General features: G+C 40.4%; 1 protein-coding gene and 1 long non-coding RNA gene across 2 annotated transcripts in view; one reads left to right on the forward strand and one right to left on the reverse strand.

Moving 5' to 3' along the window:
* Nucleotides 1–24: 24 nt before the first annotated feature.
* On the forward strand, nucleotides 25–6,877 carry LOC117283096. The gene is made up of 2 exons (XR_004514112.1): nucleotides 25–176; nucleotides 6,613–6,877. It is a non-coding gene; the product is annotated as an uncharacterized LOC117283096 (long non-coding RNA).
* A 252-nt stretch (nucleotides 6,878–7,129) lies between these two features.
* The window catches only part of LOC111874516 (max-interacting protein 1-like), a 92,881-nt gene continuing 83,536 nt past the window's right edge, over nucleotides 7,130–16,474 (reverse strand). Inside the window, exons 3-4 of the mRNA XM_023870082.2 lie at nucleotides 10,994–11,130; nucleotides 7,130–10,073 (exon numbers count right to left, since the gene is read on the reverse strand). Of these exons, the coding sequence (XP_023725850.1) occupies nucleotides 10,994–11,130 (137 nt within the window). The 3' untranslated portion in view covers nucleotides 7,130–10,073. The remainder of the gene's footprint in view (nucleotides 10,074–10,993; nucleotides 11,131–16,474) is intronic.

A 16,474-nucleotide genomic window follows, 5' to 3' on the forward strand; every position in this document is an offset into this window, starting at 1 on the left:
CCCAGTGTCGCCAATCACCACATTTTACCGTAAATTTACCGAATTACCGCAAAATTACTTTTACTACCGAGCATTTCCGATAGTAACGCTGATTGTCTTTTCTACAGGTTGAACTACTGCATTTAAAATACACAATTATTGGGCTTTTGTCCTTTTTCCATCGTCCGGAATTCCAGGTAACAGTGGACACGACGTTTCGGAAACTGGATCTGTTTCCATCTTCTGTGTCATGCACCATCGTCAGAACCCTTTAGAACCTATTTGTATGTAAAATGTTTAATAATTAGGGTCAACCACAGATGGGAATATGGCTGGTGATTCCGCTATGTGATTTGTGGTCGTTTTTAACGATTCTAATGCTGCTGATCAAGGTTGATGAAATTTCTAAACTTAAAGAAACGTTTGTCAAAAATTTTCCTGACTGCAAGAAGGTCTCCTAAATTAAACCAATTAAACACCATGCCGTGAAGGCATATGATGGAGTGCTGTTTCGCCGATCAACGGACAACACTCACTCCTAAGTCAATAGCACATTGCTGCACATTGCTGTCAGCTCTCATATTTGCTGTCCACCTGCTGTGCAGCTCACTTTTCAACATCACGCACGCAAACAAATCACATTGCAAGTCAAAATCAAAGTCAAAGTCATGTTGCAATGACGGTCAGTCAGTCTGCCTGTCTTGGTGTCGAGCCAGACGTTTTCTTCTTTGTGAAAGTTGCTGTCCTGTCCATTTGGGGCGCCCACTCTGACGAGAGGTCGGGTCTGTCATTTGTCAGTCTTAGTCAGTATTGACATATATTTACAATTTAATTCTAGTCTTAATTCCTATTTCTATGTACAATAATTACAAGGCCTCTGTCAATCCAGGCTTTGTACAGCAGATTATGCCCTACTTCTAGTATTATTTGCTACCACGGAAGTCTAGTCACTTGAACGGTTGTATGCCTGACCGCCGCCAAGTTTAAGCCTCTTATACTTTCTGTGGCGGGCTTCGCCTTGTCCGATGTTGCGAACATTCTCATTATCATGATTTTATATGACTTCTGTTCGTTGCCTGCATAATTTTGTTATGAAGTCATATACGTATGGGATTTTGAATGCCATGTGCAAATCACGGACCGGTGTGCGCCTTGGAAAATTTCCAATCGTGCGGAGAACCTTGTTTTGCAGGCGCTGCAGTTTCACTAGATGGGTGTCTGCCACACACTCCCAGGTAGGATTAGCATAAGTCATTACTATGGCCCGGATCTTTATGGGCTAAAAACACTTAAAATATGCACTAAAAAGCGGGAAAATATGCACCAAAAATAAAACAATATGCTCTTCAGAAACAGGTCACTTTATTCAGACTCACCTATTTACATGCGTCATTCACTGCAGAAAGTAGCATCGCAATACTCAACTAGAAGTCTTTCAGTGTTTTCTGGAGACAAACTTCGTCCGTTGTCCGTCAAAATGAGTTTATAGGCTGAGAATGATCTATCTACATCAACTGACGTGTTTGGACAGTATTTATACACTGGCACCGAAGGTTCGGAACATTCGTCTGGCAAAGATACTCTAATTCCACTCAAGTACTGACTAATTGACTGAATCTTTCTTAGTTCTGGGTTCGAATTCAACACCATTTATAACTTGCATTTAATCTTCTCTCCAATTTCGCCTGGAGCAGAATTCAGTGAACGAGTTCAAGTGAGTCATGAAGGAGTGCACCACAAGTTTCTAAGCTCTCAATGGCTTTTGAAACTGTAGAAAAATGTGCATGGATAATATTCACATCTTGATAAACAGTGTCACTTCCAAACACCACTTTTGCTTCACGGACAAATGCATACTCATCTTCAAGTTTTGCAACCATTTCTTTTACTTGTTTGAAATTCTCTTGATAAAATGAAACTGCGGATTTCCATGTCCCCCACCTAGTTAGGACAGGTTCAGGTAGCAGAGGAACCTTAGGTAAGCAATCTTTGTAAAACTGGACATGAACTGGTGCTTTCAGAAAGTTTTTTTTTTCCCCCCACTTGCAATTAAATCGTTAACAGCTGGAAACTGTGCGCGTATTTTTTCTGCAATATGGTGTAATCCGTGTGCTAAACAGGTTACGTGTATAAGATTTGAATAAAATACTTGTAAGGCCTTTGCTGCTTTCAACATTCAGGAAGCTGCATCTGTGAGTAATACAAGCACCTTACAACAATTATTCTCAATTTCAGATGGCCATAGTAGTCTCAGAGAAACATTTACAAAACTTGCTATTGTGCTATGGTTGGTTTCTATTTATGGAGGGTGATGAGTGGATAAGCTGCCCTATTGTTTGCAAGCCTTCGCCCAGTAATTTGATTTCTTCCTGGCAGTCAGGATTAGTATTTGTTAAGTTTACGTGGTTCCTCTCAAAGGAAGCCACGATTGCCTTCCACCATGTTTCACACAAGGTCGGCTCCATCATTTCGCCTGCTTGATAGTCCGTTGCAGATGGGACCGACGGGACGGCCCCATCTCCGATGCACTAGCCACGCCAGTCACTGTATAGTTTTCTGCGCACTATCCTAACTATGGCTGATGCACGAGGAAGTGAACACTTAACCTTTAAGTCACTCGACCCACACAACTCGGCTGAATGACTAAATATACACTGGCAGCAGAACAGTCACACAGGTAAGCTGCAGACGAACACACTCCAACTTTATGATCACCCGAGACAGCTCAAACACTCCTTCGGTAAGCGAGTGATCACAATTCAACTCTAACTCCTTCGGATGTCCCTAATACTTCACAACCACCGGACTGCAGAACTTCCAATAATCTCCTTGCTCGCCTCTCTGATACACCACAGCAGACAAATGCTCTTGCTCTCAAATTTTCTGATCTAACCGCCTGATGATTGTGAGCATTGGGCTCCGCATTTTATACCATGCTTGATGGAGGAGCGAAACTTGCTGTTGCGATTGTGAGCGCATGTGATGATCTGAATGTGGGCTAGACAGTGAGTGTTGTATAAATGCGAGTGTTGGATGCAATGTGATTGATTGGTCATCAGAGGTTAGAGGATTGCAGGTCAGATTGAAGTTAGAGCGTGTACATCACCGGTCTTTCAAACAGGCCTACTATCAAGGAACAAATGGCCCTTTTCAGGGCCCACAAACTTTCCGAAGTGGTTGTCTATTGGAGTATCGACAAGTCCCACAGCTCCATGCAAACATAACTTCGGCATAGGTTGGTGATGTGGTCAGTTACACCCCCACTCACTTTTACCTGTGAATAGGGTCTTTGCCACCTTTAGGCTAGGGGGCTTGGTGGCAATGAGTATGTGTGTTACTGCCCCTACTAAAAAGTTGAACGCTGATAGTCCAGTCACTTTATTAGCTGAGTTATCCTAGTTCCCTAAATTAAATTAATTCATTTTAACTACCTCTTCTCGTAAAACCCAAAGGTTTACTACTCCTAAATTGTGATTATTGTTAGTTTTCATTAGCTGTCTCATATTAAACATTTGAAGATAAGCAGACATAAGATTCTTCCAAACACTTCTTTAAAATTGCAACAATTCTTATTAATTACCAAGGTCTTAACTCAGTTACATGTTAGCGAAACAAGATTTAACATAAAGTAATGCCATAAATGGGCAATAGGGCTGTAATTTCAGAATAAAGAGAAATGTGAACACCACAGACTACTGGAAATAAATGTAAAATGTCTTAAACATTGCTGGGTAACATTCTTTCAAATACTAATAAGAGCAGAGATGATATTTTGACTTCACAATTCAGTTAGACAATTAATCCATTCATCCATTCATCTGGGATAGCGCAGTGGGTATAGAGACTGGCCACAGGCTAGATGATGGAGGGGTCAGCGTTCAAGTTGCAGTAGGGTAAAGAATTCTCTCCTCTCCTTGTCCAAGACCCACCCAACTGCCTGTCCAATGGGTACCAGGGTCTCTTTCCGTGGGGGTAATGCGGCTGGGTTATGAAATTGACAACTTACCTCCAACTAGTGCCAAGGTCAAGAAAATATGGATCTATATGTCCACTCCCCCATGTATCTTCATGTCATGTCAGAGGTGAGCACAGAGGCAACTTTACCTTATCCATTCATCCGTCCTTCTCACCTGCTCCTTGCAGGTTTGTGATTTGTTTTAATCCTTGATTCTGAAGATGGAGGTAGTAGTAATTCCATGGAGCTGCACCCTTCTAAAGGAGTTGCCACACCTACTCAAGAATTTCCCAAAATTTTGTGGAACCCAAAAGTTCATTACCATGTTCATGAGAGCTCTCCACTGATCCCTATCCTAAGCCACATCAATCAAGTACATACCACCTCAACCTGTCTCTCTGAGATCAACCTTGATATTGTGGCATATATGCCCACTGCTAAGCAGTGACTCTGTAAGGAATGACGATGTCTGGGCAACAGCTCAGTAAACATGTTCCCGCGGCAACATCTTCTATGTGGTCCGTGTTGAAATGTTATAAGCAAGGGACAAAGTCAGTTGAGTTGAGTTCTGTAAGGAGGCTGTGAAGATAGATAGTGAGTGTGTGAAGATGAAGAATCTCTACTGTTAGAAGCCGTTGCCAGGGAACAGCAGACACAGCAGGTTGGAAAATGCTTAGAGGGTGCTATGGTCATTTGTGAACTGTGGAGATTAGCAGTGGGGCTGTAATTGCTTGTAGTTCTGAGTCATGTGTATAAGTGGTCAGAAAATCCATTCACCAATTAAAACCCAGTCAGTAGTCACACATCCCTAAATTGTGACAATATTATCCTCCCACCAATGCCTAGGACCTTCTAATGCTCTCTTTCCTTCTGGCATTCCAACCAAATGCTTCTATAGATTCCTCTTCCCTTTCATGTATGATATATATGTCCTTCCCATCTCATTCTACTTGACGTGATCATTCTAATTCCACTTGATGAAGAGTACAAATTGTGAAGCTCCTTGTTAGGCAGTTTCCTCTGACTTCCTATTTTAATGAGCCTAGTTTCATGGGTACCCCAAACTCCATGAGACTATTGTACAATACTTCCCTCCTAACTGAATCATAGGCTCTCTTGAAGTCTATGTATAGATGATGTAATGTCCCTTTAAACTGGCTTTTTTTTTCCAGTATCTGACAAATGCAGAAGACCTGATCTGTAGTTGATCTGTTACGTCAAAACCCACACTGATGATCCCCAATAATTTCATCTAATAGTGATTAACCTTGAGAGAAGGATAGTGAATAACATTTTGTATGAAGTTGATAGCAGTACTCTTTGTAATCGCTGCTGTGAGAAACTCAGATTCAATATAATTATCCATTATTGGTGAAAACTCACTCCTTTGAGAACTAAGGGGATTTTCCAGTGTAACTTCCTTACTCCCTGTTTACAAGGAATGAAGCCATAAAAAAAGTGTTATGATTTTAGTAGATTTTTCTGTTATGTTATTGTGAACTAGTGCCTAAAGATCTTCATGCTGCCAAGTCTTCCTTGAAGAACTGGTAGCGTGTTGGTGCTTCTGATTTATTTACACTTATTTTAGCCAAACGTCTTTGTAGGATAATGTTGGCTAGAAACTAATACAATGAACTGGATCTATCCATATTAAGAGTTATCATGTTCTCTGACTGTTCTCAATCCTTACCAAGCTAGTCAAGCAGAATTACAGCTTGGTACTCTCACAAAAGTTATAAACAGTAGCTAGGTCTCAAATACGAGTACTTTGCTGGATACCATCCTGCAAATAATACAGAAAGTGCTAGTGACTGTACATACAGTACCATGAATGGTAATAATACAGTGTGTTTTAATTTCTTCCATAATTTAACAGATGCAGAAAATTTCATTTAAATCAGTGAACATTTTGAAATCAACAATTTAATAAATGTTCAATGAACACTATGGCATAAATAGTAGACTGGCCTGAAACTGTAACTAGATACTAGCATAGAAATAGCAAATGGTGGCCTCAACATTTATGGAAGGCATTTGCTTTCATTCAAAAAGTGGTTCAGATATGAATCTTCTGGGATGTGACGCCATGTATCCTAGTAGTAGTGTACCAGTGCTTTGGAAGAATGTACTGCACAGTGCTTATTGTCTTACTCTTTGACCAAAAAGATGGTGGTAAACTTCTACCAGACAACATGGTGTTATATCCCAGAAGAGACTAAGTACAATTCATAGTCAGTGCCATGAGAACTGCAACTCTCACATGACTGACATGTTTCCCATTTTGTGGTAAGAACACTATATCAGGTCAAATTCAGTTCTTTTCAACAACATATTCCAGACTGAATGACAACTACTCTGGATCATGCTACTCTTTCAGCTTACTTGGATTACAAGGGAAAAAGGAGACACATAAGTTCACTAAGCTGTATTCATGCATGTGTCCCACTTTCAACCTTCAATCCACCTCAATTTTCCATGATATTTGGTATAAAATGTCATGCCTTTGGAGGCTACTCCAACCCCGTACCTTTTATTTTCCTGAAAATTATAATAACAACATGGCACATGCACAAATCTGAAGTGGAAGTGACCTTGACACTATTTTGTACAGGTCCTAAAACACTGTACAGTAATAGATCTTCAAAAAATATGTAGTTTTGTTACTTTTTTTTGTGCAGAATGTGAAACAACGTGATGGCTGGTAGTAACTAATGAAGCACTGGCACAAAGAGCACGCAATGTGGAATGCAGACGGATCATAAACATGTCTACAAACCAGGCATAAAATATTGTTTACAACTCAGTACCTATAAAAATGCAGATGTCACATATGTTTTTAAACAAATTTAATGCAGACAGTATCTGTACATCACTGATATGTTCTTCTTAAGATGATGATGCTAATCTGTAATGTATTTAAGTAATAAACAAAATCTGACTCAATAATTTGATCATATGACCATCTTCACAAGTCCAACATGCACATCCATGAGCTGGACTGCATTCTGTTGTTGATTTCAAGTTTACTTTACTTAAATATGGCAGACAATAACAACAAAAATATGTAGGACTTGATATCTGCTCAACAGAAAAGAAGGCTTTATGAAGTCTACCCAGAACTTATCATTCTAATTTGCATCCATACACATAGGGAGAAACTTGCTGGAATTAACTGAACAAAACAAATCAAGAATATACTTTGTAATAATACACAAATTTATTTTCTGTAGAATCAAGAAAATGATTAAGAACAAAACAATGATGCAATATGAATAGTTACAAGTAATATGTACAATAAGTTTTCTCATACAGCCATAAAACTGGGACAGATAACTGCCAGAACAGGTCTGTGCCAGAGAGAGCGGATTGCCCTCAACCATGACAATTATTTACTTCAGTCCAGCAGCTAATTGCAGGGATTTTGACTTGAGAACCAATCAAATCACAGAAAGCATCCACAAACAGTTACAACTGGTGGCGAAGCCAGTCTAAACTTAAGAAAGCAGCAAGATGTTTTGAAAAAGGCCACAACTGATGGCCCACTGGGTAAAATCTAAACAAGATAGCTAATAAAACCACCATAAATGTCTATTATTTCATTAATCTAACAGGATGAGGTGAAACGATTTCACAATACTGGTATCAATTCATATTGCTGCTATGCAGAAACTTGCTTGAAAAAAATTAACCTACACAAAAACTGTATTTTGTTTTCCAGTTGTATCACATTTTAAAGATACCTTCGGACCAAATTGGTAGTGCTTCCAGTAACATATATTCCTATGTATTTTTTTGTTTTATTCTTTTTTAGTTTGTGAAGAATCTTCCAAGCTCTTTTTTGACACAGAAAGGTAGTTAGGTAAGTTTTTAGTATGTTTTTGTATTTTTTTGCGGCTAAGAGAAGCAGACATTGAAGAGCTGACAATCTACAGCCTCTTTCTGCCTTCTGAGTGTTCACGTGGCTCTTATCATCAGTCACCCTCGTGTGTGAGGACTGCATCAAGGGCACATGCAGCAGTGGGTACTGCAATATTCTTACAAATATTCACTACTCCTCGCTATTGTACATGAATAGAATCTATGCTACAACAAAACCTTTCACCAAATACATGAGTGGGTTTAATGACATACATTACTGGTTCATGTTACTCTATCTCACAGTGCATGGCAGGACCCACTATTGCACACAGTATCTCAATTGCGAGCTTAGTTTCCAGCTTGCTGAATGACCTATTCACAAAATGAGACCCAACTTTGTGAAATATCTAAACCTTAAGGCATGTAGTAAGATGATGTGATGGAGAGATTTCAAAGAGAGGTAGCCAGTCGACACCAAGCTGGAGACTAAAGGCAAGTCCCGCTCCATCAACATCCAAACTTAATGTACATTACTTTCTCTTGCCTGATTCTCTCACACATTTTCATGCACTCACTCACACATGCACACCATTTCACCACTGCTACACTTGAAGAGGCTCAGTTCTACCACTGGAACACAGTGTTTCAGCACTTAGCACGCCTGGTGGGCAGGCGTTCATCAGGTGCCCAATAACGGTTCGTCTCACAATTTATTACTATAATAAAATAAGAGCTCAAACACCTGGCAGCTATCTGCTGAAACTCAAGTCCACGGGAAAAAATTAAACATAGAAAGTTCCCATTATCATCGGGGACTTATACAGAATTTGTACTCTTTGAATGCCTTACGATGTTCCTTCAGTAATAATCTTTCTCGTGTTGTTTTCTTGCACTGCAGGAGAACGGAGGGACACACCATGTTTTGGTTGGAGAGATCTGGGCCCGCAGACATGCTGCATAAGACATGTTGCATCACGTTCACTTTGCACTCGCAGCCGGCAAATGTCTCTCAACTCACCGGTTCACATTCTTCTACAATAGTTGACAGAATTTCTCAAACTCTTATTACAAGTGCCACCTTTTTTTCTAACAATATTTTTTTAGAAAAATTATTCATTTTTCCTTTTTTACAATTCAACCTACCAGAACTCTTTATGGTATATTTTGTTCTTTAATAGCTTTTTGTTCCATAGGAGTTATGGAGAATTGATTTTTGATGTGCTTTCTCCAAGCACTATCTGCAGAAGAAACTCAAATCAGCTCTTGAAGAGTTGAAAGCTAATGTAACCCAAGGTCACAACATAGTCTTTTTTTATTATTTTTATACACTTTTTAAAAGTATTTGAACAGACGAGAAGACCGTCTGTCCAGAGATCTGCCTGTTGGAATATTTAATAAGATTGCTTAAAAAACTAACAAATTAGGAAATGTACGCATAGCGTGATACTTCTGGCGCGTTCGCTCTGTTGTTATTGATACTTCTAGATTTTCAGGTATTGATTTTGAAGTGACATAGCATAAAAACCCCTCTTGCTTAATTATCATTAAAGATGTAAGACTCGAGGACAAAGTGTATTAGGGATAAAATATGTGTTTCACATGCCTCAACATCTTTTGTTTGAAACACATTTCTTCTGATAAATATTTAGTATGTTATATTTGAGATGTGTGTAGAACTGTACGTATGTCTTCATGCAAGTGTCTGTTACTACTGTATGATTTTAACCCAAATTGGAATGTTTGGCAAATATTTGTAAAACTCCCCAGTATGAAATTTTTTGATCATCTGTTCCACAGTTCCATAGTTGCTACATGCTGACGGATTGATGGACATACAGACATGGCTAAGCTAACAGGCACATTCTTGCAACTTTTCATTGCGAACACGCCAAAAACATTATCTTTTCATGACTCTCTAACAATCCATAAAACATATTTTAAAATCACTCTCCACTGTAATCTCAAAATAAAAAAAATAATTATTCCTGGCCAATGGTTCAGAGTCATGACCTGCAAATACTATGTTTTATAATCTTTTCTCTTTAAAACAAAAATATGTACAATTTACATAAATAATTTACACATGCAGTGAATTGCGATGCGCTAAGACTCCCCAAGCTCTTATTTATATAATACAGAGGATTCCTTGCTGATGACTAGAGATGGGCTCCGCAATGTTACTGGCTCTGGTAATTACGATGGTGGCACTGCTTGGGCCGGGCAGATCTCCGACAGGCAGCGTCTTGTCCCTCAACTGCTCCAAACATCAATGCCTTTCAACCTATTAACCAAACAAGATGGGCTATCATATATATATGACAAAACGATGCTGATATTAGGCCAACAGATTTACTCCATTCACTTTCAACAATCATATATAACTGTTACAATGCTATGCCGATGGTTCCTAAAAAACTATTACAGTCTCACATATTAAGTAACTTGTAGTAATTGTAACACACTAAACCTTCTATGATCTGCAGTACTCCTTCTTAACTATTTCTGTTTCAAGTAATAAGAATACTGAAACCGATTTGGACGTACGGAGTTCAACTGTGGGGGTGTGCTAAGCCTTCGAACACCAAAATAATTCAAAGACTCCAATCAAATGTACTGCGCTCCATAACCAACACCCCATGGTATGTCTCGAACTTCACATTACACAATGCTCTTCAAATACCATTCATCACAGAAGAAATCAAAAGATATTCCTATCATATACCACAACCGACTAATGGGACACAAAAACAGTTGCGTAACTGAACTAAGCAACCCATTAAACATCAGACGAAGACTAAAACGACAATGGCCCTCAGACTTAAAAGAACACAGGGTTGAAGATGGGTAGCCATACTCAACAACATAATGCATAGTATACTACATAGGAGAATCATCACTGGATGATCACTCCGCACAAATGACTTCTTACAACATGTTTACTTATTGCTCCCTTGTAGAGTGGATTGTAAATTGCAAGAAATAAAAAAAAAAGTAATAGGAGACAAAGAATTTTTATAGACTATTCATGAGCACCCTGGTCTGACTGATATCAATTTGCAGTAGTCATGAGGGACAAAAATTCTTCTTTCACATAGTAAATTGCTTGAAACTACCGCTATAGAAACTAGGAACAACTCATGTAAACTGGTGCATTCAAAGTTTTAGCACAAACAAGACTCCCCCCAATCTATGATGACTCACCTAGATAATCTCCATCTCAGACAGGGTGAGGCGGCTAGTGCTCATGGCCACTCCACTGTCACTTGAGGTTGATTGGACACTGCTGTGGTCATCTGTGTCAGACTGGTTGCTGGTGTACCCAATCACATCAACTTCATCTGCAAACAGAAAATCATCAGCATAACATATGTGGATTATAACTGATTCCAGCATTATCACATTCCTCCCATCACTCACAAAAACAGAACAAAAATAATTTATTCAAGGAACAAGATACAACATTTAATTCTAAGATGTCTGGCTCCAGGTTCATAATAGGAAAGTTATACAATTCTAGACATTCATACTCGACCTTTTCACTTTCCCTGCCAGGCAAATTCCTACATTTGGGATTCTGGTGTAATTCTATGCTGAGTATGAGAGATTTAATCCTAGCACTTCATTGGAATGATTTTCTATATTTCAAATTCACATTTAAGTACCTGAACAAGTTTGTATGAATGAAGGCTGGTGACATGAGTACACTGTCATGTAACTGTCAGGATATATTTATCAGGCTCCTAAGGGAGTGTGTGACATTTTATTGTGATACTCTTATATAATTTGCATATAGAGCGTCAGCTCATTAATTTATAAACGCAAATTGCAATATACTTTCATATGACTCTGATTTAATATACTACATAACTACAGGGGAGTTTTCATGCACAATATCAAGCATTGGCTAATCCATCATTTATAAATAAAAATAACACATTATATTATATAATGCATTTGAAGAGAATGACCAAGAATTTCTTGCAGTGGATGGCACCAACTTCTACTCGGGAAGTACCTGGATAAAATCAGGGACTGAAGCATAAGGGATCATGGAAAAACAGGATGTTTTAAAATAGCTTGAAACCGCTTCTACATCTTCCCTAATTCCCTATTCACAACTATTATATTTTCAGCCGACGCTATATAACCAACGTAGCTGACAAAGCGTCGTTACATAAACTAAAACGGGGGAAAAAAAAACTGAATGTTCGTTGCAGCAGGTTGGCAAGATACGCTAGTCAGTTGTGTACTGTTGGTAACCCCGTTATTCCTGAACAGCCGACACTTGAAATAAACAACTCGCTTGAGTCTTTCACATCAATACATCTCATGGAAAAATCTGCATAATGCGACAGGGATGGAGGTTTTTCACACACCGTTAGCTGTGTGACGAGGAAGGTGCTGATGCCAATGTGCCCACTTCATTCTGTTAGGAGAGGTAAAAAGAAAAAGTGAAGTCACCCTTATAACTTCATTTCTATCCCCAATTTCCGCTGCACAATGCCCAACTACATGTACAGTTGTCAGATATAAGCTGGTATCACACAAAACCTGCGAGTACGTTCATGACTTATCTCCATACCAACCTCTAATGATCGGCTTTGTTCCATAACAACTCAGGAAAAAAAACTCCGTGGTTTCAGTCAACAAGCGAAATATACCGACCCAGAGACAGCCGCTTGTCGGCGAAGTTTTTTTTTATTCGCTTAGTGGGGGGTGGAGTCCAGCTGGGTCCACACGGCACGGTGGCCACTGATTGGCCTACTGTACCTGCCAGGGCGATTACGATGGAGAATTTGGGAGAATGAAGATTGGCAGGAGAAACCGAAGTATTCGGAGAAAGCCCGCCCCAGCGCCACTTTTTCCACCAGAAATCCCACTTGACCAGACCCGGGATCGAACCCGGGCCGCCGCGGTGGGAAGCCAGCGACTAACCGCTTGAGCTACGGCGAGGCTTTGTCGGAGAAGTGAGTGCCAACTTTAGCGGATAGATAGTGTTGCGTGGTCAGCGCAACGAATCCCCACGGCCGTTAATTTCGGTTTTCTAGACCGGAGCCGCTACTCACTCAAGATGCTGCATTAAATGAAAGTTGCATTGCTCCCGAATACCAAGTTCCCGTGAGCATATTGAAATCCATCGTGGAGAATTAAAAAAATGTATGGAGAAGTGACTACCTCCATGATGACCACACAATGTTTAATGAAAATCTGTCAACTGGTTCAAAAGTTGTCAGACGTGAAAAGAAATACGTACATGGTATATTACGTGGTTTCATCTGAGGGTCTGAACCACATAGTGATGATGTCTGTGGTTAAAGTCTGACACGATCAAAACGGTAGTCAGACTCTAAGGTGTGGTAAGGAGCCAGAGGTTAAGGGCGAGGACTTAATATGCTATGTTCAAAACTTCATTCCGGCTGGTAAAACCCGTCAAAAAGTCTGCCGATTTGATCTGGACCAAGGTTATCTCCGAAAATTAGAACGGTGACGGTTCATACTTGTCCGAAAAACCATATGGCGCCCAACGCAATGTTGCGGTTTTTGTAACATGGTTAATTCATTATAGAGGCACTCGTAACTGTCTGGGGTTTTAGACAAATGAAGTTTCGAGAGCTGGCGCTTATTGTCATTCCCAGGTGAATGGTTGTTATACTCAAGAGACCTGTTAATAATTCCAAATTAGTGGATACGGTTGCGATCAAACCCATAACCTTTGGAACGTTAAGCCTGGTATAAATATCAACCCCAAACATTTGTAAACCTAGGCTAGTATAATAAAAACGGGAGTAGATTCAACTTCCGAAACGTCGTTTGTATCAAATACACCTGAAACAACAGACAATTTCAGCATTGTACTGGTATAAAACCTTTCAGTGTGCTTTTGTTTCACTGCAAGTGGGAAAACCAGGAACAAAGACCAATGACGGCGCATGCGTCTGTAGCTCTGCACGGGCAGCCATACTGGCCCGGCAAACAGCTGACAGCTGCATGGTTACTGGAGGAAACATACGAAATCGATATGGTTCATTCATGCAGTGGAGTTCCAGATCACACATCGGATGCGATGGGGTTCTTCTCTCTATATGCGCCTGTTTCCTATTTGAGAGGTCAGCAGATTTAGCCCGAGGTTCTGCTGCTTCCAGGGAATACAGCCTTCTTGAGGAGCCACAGCATCTCAGACAGTCAAAAAAATATCCGTCTGTTACAGAATCCGATGATTCATTATCACATTAACAACAGCCTGTTGCTGGGCCCTATCCTGAGACCGATGAATCCAGCCCCCGTTTCTTAAGGATCCATTTTAATGTGACGTAGCGTGTAGTGGGTAATGACCTCGAAACAAACAACGAAACAACATTCGCGACTAAGCAAGATTCTTAATAAGCGAGTATACGCAGCCGTTACTGGGTAACGCCTTTGCAAACAATCACGTTCACATGGAAACAATATGAGTACAACAATTAACGTCGTTTTATACGCAGGCAATGCCGAGATGTTAGAGCCGAGACAAGTTTAGAAGCTAGTCAGTTGTGAAAGAGCTGTAACAGAGTCAGTTGCAAGGGAGTCTGTGGAGAGAAGACTTAGCCATGCAGTTGAACAATCCCCACTGTTAGAAGCCGTTACCAGGGAACGAGTGAAGACATGGCAGACTGAAAAGACTCAGCATGTGCTGTAGTGATTCTTAAAGTGTGGAAACTTGCGATGGAGCTATAATCAATTGCAGACACGAGTCATGTGTTAAAGTGGTCAATAAATCCAATTTCCAATCCAAAACTGTGCCGAGTCACTAAAAAACGTGACAATATCCATCCATTTATGCCCATATCCCCTAGGTAATCCGTTTCCTTCAGGATTTGTAACTAAAAGTTCGTACCATTTCTCATCTCTCTGTGAAGGCCCTAAGTACATACTTAACTGTTCAGGCCAATACAATATCGGCTTCAATTACATTCTGAAAAGGGTATATCGGACCGCCTCTGTGGTCTAGTGGTCAGAGTTCCTGGCTACAGATCCTGAGTTCCCAGGTTCGATTCTCTGAAGAGTAGTTGGTCTCGAACGGGGTCCACTCAGCCTTGTGAGGATAACTGAGGAGCTATTCAAGGAAATATAGGCTTCGGTCTAGAAAAACGAGATTAACGACCGTGGGGATCCGTTGAACTGACCACGCGACACCCTCTACCCGCTAAAGATGGGAGTAATTTCGCCGACAAGCGGCGGTCGCTTGGTCGGTATAGTTCGCTTAAGACTACAGGCCACGGAGTTTGTTGTAAAGGGTATATCGTAAGCATAAACTATAGTTATATACTTCTAGCGATCCATTCTGTGCGTTACTTTCACCCACAGAGACTCCCACGGCGTTAGATTTGTCACACAAACTCGAATTCTCATCACGAAATTTTCAATACATAGATACCGTACACCAGACTTGCGCGTATGTTTACTCGGTATTTTTTTCATATGACTCACAGCAGCTGTTCATTATGTAAGTATATCGCCACCAAGCGGAAGGCTATGTTGTTATTTCGCGTGGTGATCATGTTATTTTTCGGTCTACAGAACGAGGACTTTGAAGAGAGGTACGTATTTATCAAAGACATATTACCACGCAACACGTCATAGCCCTATGATGAGTTAGTTTAATCAAATTTTCACCCTCACACTTTATTTAACCAAATATATTTCAACGTACGCCTGTCTCGCCCACGTGATCTCTCCTCTTGCAGTTTCTTATTCAAAATGTAGGTCTACTTGGGTTTCTTTTCTTGTTTCCTCGTGGGAATTGTGTGAACTATTTCGTGATCTGAACAAAATAATCATATTAGGCAAAGTCAGTAGAAAGGCGCTGCAAAACTTCGCACTGTATGTAATAAACCAGAAGTTATTATGGGATTTGAAGTTCTGAACTTGTTTATGTGGGTCTGTGGCTTCATTTAATAACATATTAGCAACAATATCCATAGCGTCATCTTGCCATTTAATGCAGAAAGATCAATGGAAAATATGTACAAAGTTGAAGTACACTACGAGAGTGCCAGGACAGGACAATTGGGATTATCACACGGCCGCGACAGAAGACCAATCCACAGGAAATTAAACAAATAATGTGCAGGGACATCGGAAAATGTGGTCGCCTACAACAATTTGCCCACCTTCCTTACAACACAAATTTGCGAGCAGTAACACACAACGCCCCAGGGGTACTCTGTCAGTACAATGACTGGACACGGGATGGATGACCAGAGTTCAATCCCCGGCCGAAGCAGGTCCACCAGGTTCAGACCCGGAGGGTTCAACCAACCTCGTATTAAATGAGTACCGTGGGACAAAGACGATGGAGTGTTACGTTAACCACTCGCATCTTATCTATCACTGAGGTTAAGAATGCCTGAAATTAACCTACACTCCCCAACACGTCTTCACAGCGTGGTGCTTGACTTTACCTTTACACTGGGTGTAACTCTTAAGCTTGGGTTTCCTCGGGTAGCGGTACCGTAATCAAGCGGCCGTAATATGACGGTGAATGACCTCACTAAAACGTTGCCATGGAAACAAAGGAACATGGCAACGTTTTAGTGACGTCATTCACCGTCATATTACGGCCGCTTGATTACGGTACCGCTACCCGAGGAAACCCAAGCTTTACTCCTTAGGTCGTCTCACTTAGCATCATCATCAGTAATC

The sequence above is a fragment of the Cryptotermes secundus genome, unplaced genomic scaffold, assembly GCF_002891405.2.
Source record: "Cryptotermes secundus unplaced genomic scaffold, Csec_1.0 scaffold629, whole genome shotgun sequence".
Taxonomy (NCBI): Eukaryota; Metazoa; Arthropoda; class Insecta; order Blattodea; family Kalotermitidae; genus Cryptotermes; species Cryptotermes secundus.